The sequence below is a fragment of the Hemibagrus wyckioides genome, linkage group LG14 (genome assembly GCF_019097595.1).
Source record: "Hemibagrus wyckioides isolate EC202008001 linkage group LG14, SWU_Hwy_1.0, whole genome shotgun sequence".
NCBI classification, from domain to species: Eukaryota; Metazoa; Chordata; class Actinopteri; order Siluriformes; family Bagridae; genus Hemibagrus; species Hemibagrus wyckioides.
The window spans coordinates 13,465,139-13,479,492 of record NC_080723.1 but is presented as its reverse complement, the minus strand read 5'-3'; the positions used below and the strand labels follow the sequence as shown (position 1 = coordinate 13,479,492).

The 14,354-nt window shown below is 39.4% G+C and overlaps 3 protein-coding genes across 12 annotated transcripts in view; 1 reads left to right on the top strand and 2 right to left on the bottom strand.

Annotated features, from left to right (window-relative positions):
* Positions 1–7,054, top strand: part of mob2a (MOB kinase activator 2a) — a 42,187-nt gene extending 35,133 nt beyond the window's left edge. For all 4 annotated transcript variants that reach the window (XM_058408376.1, XM_058408373.1, XM_058408375.1 and 1 more), the window contains exons 2-5: positions 1,678–1,838; positions 3,257–3,350; positions 5,124–5,248; positions 5,669–7,054. In XM_058408376.1, the coding sequence (XP_058264359.1) occupies positions 1,678–1,838; positions 3,257–3,350; positions 5,124–5,248; positions 5,669–5,943 (655 nt within the window). In that variant the 3' untranslated portion in view covers positions 5,944–7,054. The remainder of the gene's footprint in view (positions 1–1,677; positions 1,839–3,256; positions 3,351–5,123; positions 5,249–5,668) is intronic.
* Positions 7,055–7,360: 306 nt separating this feature from the next.
* Positions 7,361–10,348, bottom strand: kcnj11 (potassium inwardly rectifying channel subfamily J member 11). Its single transcript, XM_058408372.1, has one exon. It carries the CDS (start codon positions 9,249–9,251, stop codon positions 8,103–8,105), a length of 1,149 nt encoding a protein of 382 aa, XP_058264355.1. The 5' UTR covers positions 9,252–10,348; the 3' UTR covers positions 7,361–8,102.
* A 431-nt stretch (positions 10,349–10,779) lies between these two features.
* The window catches only part of abcc8 (ATP-binding cassette, sub-family C (CFTR/MRP), member 8), a 46,693-nt gene continuing 43,118 nt past the window's right edge, over positions 10,780–14,354 (bottom strand). For all 7 annotated transcript variants that reach the window (XM_058408362.1, XM_058408364.1, XM_058408365.1 and 4 more), the window contains 7 exons: positions 14,099–14,229; positions 13,828–13,906; positions 13,628–13,736; positions 12,962–13,065; positions 12,270–12,403; positions 11,730–11,792; positions 10,780–11,107 (listed from right to left, as the gene is read on the bottom strand). In XM_058408362.1, coding sequence (XP_058264345.1) covers positions 10,970–11,107; positions 11,730–11,792; positions 12,270–12,403; positions 12,962–13,065; positions 13,628–13,736; positions 13,828–13,906; positions 14,099–14,229 — 758 coding nt within the window. In that variant the 3' untranslated portion in view covers positions 10,780–10,969. The remainder of the gene's footprint in view (positions 11,108–11,729; positions 11,793–12,269; positions 12,404–12,961; positions 13,066–13,627; positions 13,737–13,827; positions 13,907–14,098; positions 14,230–14,354) is intronic.

Sequence of the window (14,354 nt, the reverse complement as noted above, 5' to 3'; positions counted from 1 at the left end):
CCTGTTTTTTGTAACACACGTTTTTTTCATTTAGCCGTTTCCTTTTTTTGTACACTTCTGGGAAGCAGTTCTGTTTGTCAATTACATTGAGCAAGGCAAATTCTTAAGACATTAGCTAGTTATTTTAGGAGAATGAAAACATCTAACTGCCAGCTGTTATTGTCCTTGCTTGCTTGGTGAATTGTTTCTTACTTAAATACTCTCTCAAAGGTCCATGTGCTCTTCACATTTCTTTGCCATAAAAGGTATTGTACCATTGCTTCCAGTCCAGACCAGAGAGTTTTGACCAGAAAACAGTAGCCACATAGCCATGGCTTGTTCTCTACTCTTTTTTTTTTTTTTTTTTTGTTATAGTTACTGATGCAAAGTATGAGTATTTTCACAGGATCACTGTAAGACTTTTTATGAACATTTTTTTTAATCATTGCAAAAATTGGATTTGGCACATGCTAGCTGAGGTGGTGATTGCACCATGGTTGCACATTTAACTATTGTTTTAGAAATTTCTAATGCCTGCTTAGGTTATCTTTGCTGTGCCCTCAGCTGTGCTGATCATTCAGAGACTCATTCAGGCTCAGTGAACACAGGCACCAGCTGCATGCGACAGTTGACTTCCTGCCTTTCACTGGACACTGTCCTGACTGATGTGAGATCAGCCATACTAATGGTCAAGGGTAGGATTTCTGTATGCTGAGCTTGTGAGGAGAGAGGAAGAGACTTCTTGTGTTACAGTGGCTGTAGCCAGGATGCTCCACTCTGTTGGCCTTCCACAGAACTCATAGGCTGATTCAGCATCATAGCAGGTGATGTCAGCTTGTTTTAGGAGAATTAACAGACTATAGAGAGCTTTTAACGGATTCACTCAGTCCATCTCCTTTCCATCAGAGCATAGCAGAAACTCCTTCTACGCTCTTAAAAGCATGACCAGTTTACTGTAGACTCATAATACACAAAGTTGAATAATAGTGAGTCGCTGCACGGTTCCTTTGTGTTGGCCACCACTTCAATAAGCCATTTGTGGACTTATAATTATAAGAAAAGTTAAATTTCTGGTGCAAACTGTTCCTCTTAGAAAGGGAGGAAGAGTAGGAGGGCAGGGCTGAGTTGGTAAATAGGCGTTTACACACTGAAAAGCCAGAAATTAAGGTCACCAGTGGGAGCGGTAGATAAATACAGTACACTGAACTTCCTTTGTTTGGCTGTGTTTTCACAAGGAATTGAAAATCTGGTCAAAGAGTGCAAAGCCTTGGTAATAAGTAGTATGCAAAAGTAAACTATTTTTGCCTCAACACATGGTACTATTTAAGCAATGTAAAGTGATCATTCGTTTCACTGGCTCTTTACATGTTTCTCTATAGTACTGTACATCTGCTTTCGCTTTATTAGCCTGTTAACACCTTTCCATATAACCCTCGGTCACAAACCCCCCACAACTTTCTGGTTTATGGCTGGGAACTGCCATGACTGTGTGGTTTTAACATTACACTTTAAAACTAGCACTGGAAGCATAAAGCTGTTTTCACACTTGAGGTTTAAATAGCATGGAATGCGTTTTCCTCTTGTAGATGCCACTGTAGGCCAAACAAGCGTTGGGGGTGCAATGTGTAGAGCCTATCTATTTGTCTGTCTACCTATTTGTTCAGAGTTTTAAAATTTGATCGTTTCTGTGTTTTCCAGGAAGTCCAAAACGAAGCCTAATGGAAAGAAACCTCCTGCCGAGGAGAAGAAGCACTATCTGGACCCAGAGTACACTAAAGTGCGGGTGGTGGACTTTGACCTTAAAGACCTGGTGGTGCTGCCCAGAGAGATAGATCTTAACGAATGGCTGGCCAGCAACAGTGAGTAAACCCCACCTATCTGATCTACCATATAAACAGATCCCAGTATGTTCTCACTTTAAAGTAGTCAGGAATATTTGTTTGTCTTTTTGAGTTTTTATTTGGCCAAGTTAATAAGCAAACAGCTTTCTGGGAAGCGAGTTACTGAATACTCTAGTTGTTTGGTTTCTTTTTTCTCAGGTAGTGCTGAAATGAAACTATTTTAGGTAGCTGGTGCTTCCTTGGTTGCTTATGATAAGAAGGAAATACCTTTCCGATAAACCCAGCTTCCTTATGTGCAAAATTTTTTCCAGTCTCTGGGGGGAAATACTGTAAGATTTTGTTGTAATATTATAACAACAACTAAAATATCTCGCTTTACCTACCTTGACCTACCTACATGTCCTGAAAATAGCCATTGATGTTGGTATGGCATTAAAAGAACAATAAACAAACACATTTATAATCACAGGGAATATTACAGCCAGAAGGCTTCAACATTTTTGCATATTGCATGATGTCCAGATAGATCCTTTAAAAAGTAGAGACTGCTTTAAATATGAATTAGACAGCATGTAACTCAGCACGATGGCTATATTTATGAGCCAGTTGCCTTGTTGGGAAAATGGCAGGTCTGTTAAATTCCCACACTGATGCCTGTCTCTATGATGGTCCAGACTGGTTTTTGATTAATGTTCTGAAACTTTTCATAATTGACACATTTTCCGATCATATTCTTTTCATGCCCAAAGAAGCAGTTAAACTTCACAGCTCAGCTTGATATGATAAAGATAATACAGAGGCATATAGTTTGTTGTGAATTAGCTATCTGTAAAAACAGACCACATGTGAGCTCCCTATTCCATAATGTATACAACAGCAGCAGTTTAAATTCATATTGGCTTAGATCATGAGCATGACTGATGATTATGAACTTTAACAAACATTTAAGGTCCAAGTTTAATAAACTAAATAATGAACCACTGGGTTAATCATAAATGGCTTCATTCTGGCCATATAGGATACACAAGCCATTGTCCATAAATATGTCGGTGATTGAGAATTAACAATTATTTTTTGCTGGGCTGATGATCATTGGTTCTATAGAAACTGCTGTAAATAAAATTGAAGGTGTCAAGGCTCTGCCATGCATTTTGTGGAGCAAGGTGTATGTGCAGTAACTGGAGAAACCTAGAAAATGTTTTAGCCTTATTGGAGCCAAAGACTACAAATGATCTACATTTATCTCTCCAGTGATCTAAAATCATTTTTTTTTAAATTATTTATTGATCTGCTTTGGGTTTTTAGAGTAGACTCTCTGTTTACGTAGATAGCAGCCTGGTCTTGTCTAGTATGACTAGCAAAACAGCTGCATGATAATGTTGGTGGTTACATGGTCTTCATTGTTTACCCCAAACTCTCAATTTTGTCTTCCACAGCAACAACATTCTTCAATCTCATCAACCTGCAGTATAGCACAATCTCTGAGTTTTGCACTGGTGACACATGTCAAGCCATGACAGCATGTAACACGTGAGTACCTGACATCAGTACTTTCGTCAATAGTGTAATTCATAACTAAATACTGTTATTACTTATTAAACTTCGCATGTATGTAAATTAGTCCTATTCTGCCATTTGTCCACAAAATCCCAGCACTAATGTCTGACCTGTTGGCTTTGCTTATGACGTGCTCCCATAGTGTTCACGGTCTATCTGAGAAGTCAGAAATGTAGTTGTGTTTTAGAAAAAAAACATTTTAGAGGTCATTTAGAGGTCCTGGGTGTATAGTACACATCACCACTTTCAAAATCTCTAGACCTTTTTTGGGGAAAATCTCGTAATGGAACATTTGCTAAAAATTCACCTCCACATATCATTAAGCAATACCAGAAGTGGCAGGTTATGTTTGAAGTCACGTGTTTTTGAGGTCGGACGGGTGGGGAGCCGGATTCCAATGATTACAGCCTTTGTCAGCAATGTTATTGCTGAAATTTTCTGAACCTTAGATCAAAAACCCAGATAATCCTGATCGTTAGTCTTTGATTCTTTATGTTGGAACATTGCTTATAATTAATAATGTTTTGGCATTGGGGGAAAAATGTTCTACACTAAAAATGTCAGTAAACTGCAAAGCTTGGTGGATGCTGGATTTTTCTACTTTCAGATTCATCACCTAACTTGTTGGCCCTGTCTGGGTAGAACAAGACTGTTGGGGTTAAAGGCTTTGTGTGTTGTGTGTTAGTGTTTAAGGCGTTGTGTATTGAGCATATACCTGTATGGCAGGTAAAGGTGATTCATCACCACACCTGTAGAACCTGATCTCCCACTGAAACCCCCGCTTCACTTTTAGTCCTTCAGAAAACTCAACTTCTGGCAAAGACTCATTTACTCATAACAACGTAATGTGGTTTAATATATATTTATAGACCAGTCATATACCGTCAGTGATTTGTAATACAGTGACACACTTTAACATCTTTTGAAATAGTTTAACAAGTGCTTCATTTTTACATGTTGTCATGAGGTATAGGGGAATTTTTTTGTATCACTTCATTTATGCCAGCAATTATTTAGTTTTCCTGAACTTTTATGAAGGTACTCCTGTAAAAAAAAAAAAAAAAAAAAAAAAAGCAAACAAAAGGGACATGATTCCAAAATCTGTCTAATAAAGGCTTTTTTATTATTAATGTCCAGTTTTTCTCCACTGAATTTTGTGAGGAAAATAATTAAATCCAATTACATGATCACATCTCAGCTTCAGGCTTCTGAAATGCACAAATTTGCCAAGTGTTTTTTTTTTTTGTGCCAAACTTTTCAGATAACATGCAAGCTCAGGATTGTGTTCTTAGGAAATACATCATTTATTGTCACTATCTATTTTCAGCAGCACATAAGATTGGTGCATTGTTACGCTCTGGATGACGCTGTCAGGATTGTGTGTAGGTGTGAAGATGGCAGTTGGAAAAAATTTTCTGGACTTAAGCCAGTAGTTCAGCCTGTTCAGCAGGTCTCAGTCTGAGGGCATTGTTTATGCACTAGCAGCTTCCCTCTTCCTTTCAGTGCTGATAATTATTTCAGCTGAACCTTCCTTAGCAGACTGCATTTTTTTAACACCCAGACTGTGTGGTGATGGGAGGATGGTTGTGTTTGATAGTAGTCAGTGGTTCCTACCTCTTTAGACACATGATCATAAAGAAAATGCCGAACAGTTTCTTTGAATCTGAAACTTGGCAGAAAGGGAAAGGTGTTGGCTGATTTGCCATCATGTAAAAAGTCCTTGTCTTGCTTTTTTTTCCCACACAGAATATACTACTGGTATGATGAGAAGGGGAAGAAGAGCAAGTGTACAGCACCTCAGTATGTCGACTTCGTCATGAGTCTAGCACAGAAACTTGTCACAGATGAAGAAATCTTCCCAACAAAATATGGTAAGTGGACATCAGTGCCATCTTGTGGTCATGACTGGAAACTGATTTTTTTTCCTCCTTGTCCAATCATGGGGACAGTAGCACCTGCTAGTGTTTGATGAATGCAATGTTCTCCAGTTTATTTGAGCGTTGGAAACTTTTGATAGCCGTAGTTGGTGGCTATAGCAGAGCAAGAATCTTGAGTCAGCATCTTGTCAATACACTCTTACTAATAATTATTTAACACTATATTGTCTAAATACAATGTGAATTCCTCTCTTACCCAGAGTGAGTTGAAATTTCAATTCAATTTATTTGTATAGCGCTTTTAACAAAGAGCATTGTCTCAAAGCAGCTTTACATGAAAAACGACATAAGAAAACAACAAACAAACAGTCCTAGATGTAATAAAATGTCATCTCCACTGTCCCCTTCCTGCAGGTAAAGAGTTCCCCAACTCGTTTGAGTCTCTGGTAAAGAAGATCTGCCGGTACCTGTTTCATGTGCTGGCACACATCTACTGGGCGCACTTTAAGGAGACGGTGGTTTTAGATCTTCATGGACACTTAAACACGCTGTACACACATTTCATCGTCTTTGTGAGGGAATTCAATCTGGTTGACCCCAAGGAGATGTGCATCATGGACGACCTGTCTGAGGTGCTGTGTGCTCCCCTGCCCTCCTCCCCCCAACAGAACCACGTGACTGAGAGATGAGCCACAGCCAATGAGCCCCGAGTGAGGAAGAGGAGGATGAATTGAGAATGACGGCCCTCAGGAGGGCCAGAGCTGCTTGCAGGACTCACGCACCCTTTGATGTGTGATTATTTAACCACCATAAGAACTAGTCAAAGGGGAACCGAGGGGATGGCAGTGCCTCCGTTCAGCACGCACTAGTGGGGAGAAAAATAGCCCCACCTACCTTCTTTGCAGTCTAAGAACAATTTTTTTTTAATGTTTTGCTTTTTATTTGTATTTATTTTTGCTCACATTCTTAAAGGATGTTTTTTTTGTTTTTTGGGTTTTTTTTTTTTTTTTTTTAACAGGGAGTTTGATTTGGCCCTTAATGTCTAATACATGAGACTAAAGCATAGTCACCTGATATTAGACTGTTGTAAAGAAATGTCTTGTACCCCAGTGCCCCCATGTGGAGAGACATATTCTGAAAAAGGTGCCAGCTGTCCTGCATGGACATTTAGTACTTCGTGACCGGGACCTGGCTCCACATTGTGACCAGTTCTGTTCATGTGCACCTCCTTGTATCCTTCTATTCTGTTCTCCTGTTCTTAGTTCCTCTTGTCCTTAGTTACACTTTTTTTGAGAGGTCATGCAATAATTAAACAGCAGAAATGAATGTCCAGCTTGATGCTGTAGGATGTTGCTATTGGTGAGACTGTTGATGTGCATGTAGACGGTACAGGCCTGCACAGAATATCTCAACAGAGTTCACCATTACGGAAGCAATCGATATGCTGTATCATACCGAGGATGCATCCTCCAGGGTTTTTTAAAATCTTTTTTTCTTATGCTATCAGAGGTCATTAAAATTATATCAGCCTACACGTGTGTAGCACATGCACATTCTGCTTGCATTTTTATTAAAATAGATTATAACTATATAAAGAAATCGCAGGTGGGTTACGTCAAAATAGCGCCTCCAGGGAGGGGGATTTTGATTCCCCTTCATTTTATTTATTTTGACTGTTTATTTGCAGGGTTCCTAAGTTCTGGCTTTCCTTTTATGTATTTTAATGATCTAAGTTAAAACAATTTATTATTTTAAGCTCTGCAAATTATAATCTAATAAAACATGAAAATGCCAACCTGATTCCAATGCGTCTGTCTTAACATTTCACTGATCTTGTAAAAGAAAACAATGTTGTGCTAGACCTTTATCGTATGTTTGTGCTTAGCAGTTAAAAATCTTTAAATGATCTATGTTGAACCACTGCCTGCTGAAGTAAATAAGAAATGAAGAAAATCAGGAATTGATTATGATGTATAAAAGTATTACTGAGCAAAAGACTTAAGCACATATAAATACAGTAACGCAAAGACATTTTCCAAAAATAATTAACTGAATGTTTTTAATAGACTAAAAACGTAAGTATATAAATCAGTAAACTAAAATGAAATGTATAATTCTTTAACCATTAAATGTTACATCGTGGTGCAGGGTTTATAAAAGGATTTGGCTTGCTGTTTTCAAAAATTTGTATGCAGACAGACATGTTCCAGATGCTTATAATTTATATTAATAGGGTATGCTAGAATATAAAAATGCCATAAATTTCAACATGGAACAGAATGTAGAAAGCACACTCTACCCAGCTTAGATAAGCTTAGAAAAAGCTTTTAAGGCTGTTTTAAATAAATGGTTGATTAATGGTATTAGAGGTTTTGTCACTGCTGCTGGAGTTTACTGATCTGCATCTGGACTGACAGTGCTGTAGCTGTAGCATGTACTGCAGTACACATTCCAATGTCCTTCACTGTGATGTGTAAAAATGGACAGGAGCAGTAGAGGTCATGAAAACAATCCAGTTTATTTGCATGTCAAGGCCAGTATGGGGGGGGGCATTTATCTATAGCATACTATTATGTGAACATTGAAACCCCTGAGAAAAATACCATGCAATCGTGCATGTATATAATCATTTACTGACACGTATAGTATGTCGTAATGCTTTTACACAGTCTGTCACTTATTGCCTAACTCCATTTCTGCATAATTTGTATAGAATTAAAAGCCAATACAAAATCCCAATGTTAACGAAAATATGAAATCAGTCTCAAGCCGAATTAATCTAGGATAAAAAAAGAAAAGAATTGCAAGTAGGAGCCCTATCAGTATGATCTTCCAGCGAGAATTAGGTTCACTCATCGTGATGGGTCGCTTGCCGCTTTACTCGCCTGCGCAAAGAAGCTCTGGCGGATGTGAGGTCTCGCGATTTAAACCAAACCACGCCCTCATCCTCGTCCAACTTCCGGGCACTGCAGGTCGGCGTGGGTACCCTCACCGTGTTGCCGAACTTGGAGTAATCCACGGCGTATATGCCGTCGTCCTCGGACACAGTGGGCACGAAGCGCTGGCCCCACAGGATCTCCTCTGAGACGTAGGATGTGCGCGCCTGTGTGGTGATGCCGGTGGTCTCCACCACGCCCTCCAACACGACGACCACCTCGATGTTTTCGCGCTGCAAGTCCTCAGCTGACAGCTCGTACATGGGGCTGCTCTTGTCAATCACGTGGCTGATGATGAGCGGTGACACGAGGAAGATGCTGCTTCCGCCTACCGGGTTGTCTGTCAGGATGTCGATCTGCTCCAGCGGAATCACTTCACCCTCCTCCGTGGTTCTGCGGCGCACCAACTGCATGCGCACTGTAGCACTGATGATCATGCTCTTGCGCAGGTCTCCGATGCGCACCATGAAGCACAGCTTGCTGTTCCTCAGCGAGATCACCGCATGCTTGCTGAAGATCAGAGTCTCAGCGCGGCGGCGCGCTTGCGCCGTTTTCATAAAGATGCAACCCAGCATGATCGCGTTTATCACCAGACCCACAATGTTCTGTATGATCAGAACTATAACAGCGGACACGCACTCTTCCGTAATCATGCGCCCTCCGAAACCTATTGTCACTTGAACTTCGATGGAGAACAAAAAGGCTGAGGAGAATGAGTGTATTTCGGTGACGCATGGCACAAATCCGTCCGCGTTCGTGTCCAGGTCGCCGTGCGCGAAAGCAATGAGCCACCAGATCATGCCAAACAGGAACCAACTGCACAGGAAAGACATGGTAAAGATAATCAGCGTATAAAGCCATTTTAGGTCCACCAGCGTGGTGAACACGTCCTGCAGAAAGCGGCCCTGTTCGCGGATGTTCGTGTGCGCTACATTACACGTGCCGTTCTTGGAAACAAAGCGCGAGTTCCTCTGTTTCGACTTGAATCTGGGTTGCAGCAGGTCCTCCGCCAACCGGGTCAGGACATAATCGTCAGGAATTATACCTTCCCTGGACAACATTGCTATCCCATACTACTGTCTCCACACTTCATTCGATGATTGCCAAGCACACACGGCGCAGCGTTCAATGGGCACGAGGAGATTGGGTTGCCAGATTGGACTCAGTATTTACAGTCCAGTCCTGTTCAAAAGTTGTTTTTTAGAAACACCATGACATTTTTGTCCTACCAAATTGAATTAAAATGGATCCGAAAACATACATGTCCTGTAACATGGTTTCTTCTGCTCAACGAAAGTAGGAGCGGACACGGGGCTCGTTAACCAGTCGGGCGTCCTATCAACACAGTCCTTCAATATCTCAGCTGGTGCTGCCCATCACTCCATAAAAGATATTTCTGTCCAGCATCCTTTAGCTTCCATTCGTCAGTGTTCTGTGATACGTGCGCGTGAGAGCTCGGGAACTAACCGCGAGACTCGTGTGCTCCTGTCTCCTCTAACTCCGGGATTAGCGCTAATTTCCAACGGCCTGCTTTCAATGACCCTCACCCAGGGACGGAGTCAAACTAACACTCCACTGAGGTATTCCGCTGAGCTCAACACTACTGAGAATGCTGCTCAAGAGAAACAAGGCGCTTTTACGCACAAGAAAATTCTGTTTAATGGGATGCTCGAGGGGAATGTTGTTGAAGACGCAGCTAGTAGATCCATGATCTCTCTTTGCTGAGACGGGAACTGGAAAAAAAACCCGTCAAGGTGCTCAGATCCAGCTACCAGGAAAATCCCACATGAACCAATTAGTTAGCTAGATATCCCGACAGTATCGCAATGTGACATACTACCTCAAGTAAGAATTATGGGTCCTCTGCTAGGTAATGGATCAGGTAAAGTCCTCATGTGTCAGATCCTTTTGTCCTGCAGTTACTCGGGGCCCTTGGGCTCATCCCATTCATCCAATTTAATGGCACCCTTCTTAACTATTAAGCCAATCCCACAAGATAATAAGTTCCAAGCATGTTACAGTTTAAAATACTGTACACAGATCTTATTGTACTAAAATGTGCTTTTTCATATTCTTAACTTTGTTTAATATTAAAACCCTGATGTGTAAATCCTAAATATTGATAAATGTAAAATATTGATTACAGTGGTATCACATAACTTCCATTTACAATGGCGATTGGTTAACTTTTTTTTATTTTTTATTTCATTGCTTATTTAATTAGGGAATGACTTTCCCTCACATCTTCTATCAATTCTGTCAAAACTATGACAGATGATTTAATGATTTTCTCCAGATGGAACTTTCAGTAATGCATATTGCAGCAACTTGTGCTATATTTGGTACATTTTTGTATCTTGATCATTTTTCATTGTGCGTTTAACCCAGTTTATTTGCAGATGAATCAGTTGCACTTGTGTGACATTGCAAATAAATGTCTCATTTTTGAAAATATTCAAAAATATAACTTTTTCATGATTTATGTCCGTGCAGTGTGGATTACATTACTTCAACTATGTGTTTTTGCAATAAACAACTTTTCTTTTAAAAAAAAATGTATAAAATGTGTAAGCAATTATAATGCACAAATTTGTTTAAATAGTTACTTTTATATGAAGAAATATAACAAATAGAATTCAGAATATGAGTGTGTATGTATAATCTGTATATATAAGTAGCCGTCTTTTATTGTATTATATATTTACAAATATGTTACATGGTAAAAAATAAAACAATAATACATAGTACAATTGCACTTTAAATGGAAGGTCATCTGTGGTCATTTGTCTGCCCGAACAAAAGAGGCAAAGGCGCTTCCCTCTGAACTGAGAAGGACCTCAGGTTTATCAAACTCCAGAATCTCCCCCCTCTTCATCACCATCACCAGATCTGCATTCAGGATGGTGTGCACTCGATGCTGCAGAGTTTAAAAGCATGCACAAGTCAGCTGAAATCTACCAGTGCAGTAAATATGTATATACAGATGGCAAAATTTATGATTTACTAGTAGCATATCTTATTTTTGACCCCACGCTATAGTGATACATGAAACAATTAAAACTATGCTTTTCTTTGATAAGAAAAAAGAATCAGTCAGACCAAACATCAACATAATTTCCTAGTGGAAGCTCATTCACTGACTGGGAAAGAACATAAATGTTTGTATATCTTTATTTCTTGGTTCATTTCTTTATATTATATTATTTCTATATATAAAGAAATAATATATAACTTTATCAGGGTGAAATGTGACCTGTGAATTTGTAAACCTCAGTTTTGAGAGCCAATAGAATTCCAAAAGGTTAGGACTGTGGTCTCTGGGCAATAAATTACTGTTTATAATTCTTAATGTTAGCATACAGCCGATTTGCCAACATATTTTTGGAGTTTTGTTGTTTTTATTCTCTCCACTTGCTAGGATTTTCTTGCTGCCAGTGCTGGTAATAAGGTGGTAGTAAGTAGGTATTGTACAGTCCTTTCATTGTAGCTTATCAGAAATGCACTTGAAGTTATAAAGGTCTTTATTGCTACTCACTCACCGCTATAATGACCACCGTCCTGTCAGCGAAGGCCGTCATTACAACTTTCTGTAGAATACTCTCCTGCAAAAACAGGTTCAAATGTGCAAAATGAGAGACTGTAATCATGCATATTTCCTGTTTTGTGTATACACATGAAAGGAATGTTGAATCATATTGATACTAGGTTGACAAAGTGACTATTATGTTTTAATAAAGCGTGGTCACAAAAGAATATATCGAGGCCATATTTTAATTCATTTTAATTTCTCGAGGTCTATTTGCCATTAAACTACTTAACTCATGGGGAACATTTTATGTTAAAATGAGTGACAGTAAAATCAATTGAATAGACCATTGTGTCCAAAGGAATACAAGAATAGAGATGATTCATAATATTACACGACATCTCGTAGTGAATCTGCTTTTTTGCCCACCAATTAATTATCTTTAGTGAACTGAATGAAACCATGTTCCACATGCACATAGTGAAATGCTTAGAGTAATTGGCACTGTGAAAGAACTGGCTCTATGCAATCTCTTCCGTTCTCTGTCTCTTACTGTTGCCATGTCTATGGAGGCAGTGGCCTCATCCATGATCAGAATACTGCTTTTGCGCACAAACGCTCGTGCCAGGCAGAACAGCTGACGTTGTCCCTGACTGAAATTTTCCCCACCTTCTGTCACCATGGCGTCTACAATGGAGCAAAAAAAGACAGTTTTAGGTTTTATATCTGCCATTATCACTGCTCTGTATAGTGATGGCAAGTTTCAGGGCAGTTTATATAGTAGCTTTTTTTTAAAAAAATAAAAAAAATAGACTTGAAGATATGCCTTTTTAAAAATCCTGCTGGCTTTCCAAATGTTATACTTATTAAATTTGAAGGATGATCTCAAATAGATGCTTTACTTCCTGTGTATAGTCAGTGTAAGTATATAGCTTATTCAGTAATTAGGGCCACAGATGAAATTAAAAGGATAGATAATGGCAATAAAATAAGGACAATGTTAAACAACTTTTACTAATAACTCTTACATCATCATCAGACTTTAAACAAGTGATTTTTTTAGGAAGGTGTACTTGGATGGTAAACCAGTTAAGCCTATAGATAAAAGACCTACATATAATCTTATTTTATTTTATAAATACAGAGAAGCTTTATTAAAAGCCTAACTGGTTATGCATCGACTGGCTATGTTCTAGAGCAAAGTCATTTCAGTCTGTCTTTTCCATTCATTTCCATCTCACTTACCAAGTCCCCCATGCAGGGTTTGTACTACTGGTTTGAGTTGTGCAATTTCCAGAGCTTCCCAAAGCATGCTGTCTGTAGCCTTCATCTCTGGGTCTAGATTAAAACTGAACACAATAATGATGTTTAGAGCATTTTATTATGAGTTCAGAGAAATGTTTACCGAGTTAAATTTGCTTGGTTTCCTGCTTTCCTTCAAGGTCATCGATACTTAATGTTTTAATATGGAAGAAGATTTAAAGCCTCTTATGAGAAGCGTCCTAACAACACTACTGAAAACAGTGCAGCATAATGAAGCAGTTGGGGGATTAATACTTAAAGGAGAAAGAGCAATTTTGTAGCAGATTGCCTGGGGTGTGATTATTGAAGTACACCTGCTGTCTTTCCTGTTCACTGTTCATGCATCTAAGATCATCACAGAGACCTTAACCTTCTATAGCATATGGCATAACCAGGGACTTGGCATTAAAGAAACAGAGCAGTACTAAAATAAACCAAGTCATCTGAAGGACACAAACAGAAAATTTGTCCATAGTGTATATGACTTGAGTGAGAATGATTAAAGGCTCTCAATTTGCATTCACTGTGGCCAGAATTAGAAATTCAACTGAATTAATCCTTGAATAATGTCAATCATTTAGTCTCGTTCCATGAAAAATGGGTTCTAACCGTATTGTTCCACTGAAGAGAATGGGATCTTGAAGGATGATGGATAAACGGCTCCGCAGTGTCTGAAGGGGCAGCTTTGCTATGTCAATATCATCTATGATTATCCGTCCTTTTAAATGAAAGGATAAAAAGAGTGCATTAGTGGACACTTTGGTGATAAAAAAAAAGAGGATAAGTGATTCTGTGAGCAACACTGGTACCCTCAAAGGCATCCACCATGCGGAAGAAAGCTAAGGAGAAGGATGACTTGCCACTTCCCGTCCTGCCACAGATGCCAACCTGCAGCAAAGAGCCACAGGAAGTTGAGCTCATGTATCATGTATATGTGTATACACACACATACACACTGTGCACTCAATAACACCTCTATTTCTGATAGAGCAGAGGCTAGGCTAAATTTAAACAAGGATTAACTCTGAGTCTTGTGTTTGTGCAGGGATCTGATCCCATTCCAGAGAGGAATGCATGTACCTTTTGTCCTGGTTTGATGTGGGCATTGGCATGCTTTAGCACTGGCTTCAGCGTGGTGTCGTACCTCACACTCAGGTTCTGGATGTGAATCTCACCCCGCTGTGGCCAGCCCTCAGGGACCTGAGACAGAGCTGAGAGAGAGGAAGAGAAGGAGAAGGCAGAGATAGATTAAAAGAAAAATGAAGAAAGAAAAAAGAAAGTGGGCCAGAGACAGAAAGTGCATTATACTTCACAAGAGAGTGAGAGGTGTGAATAA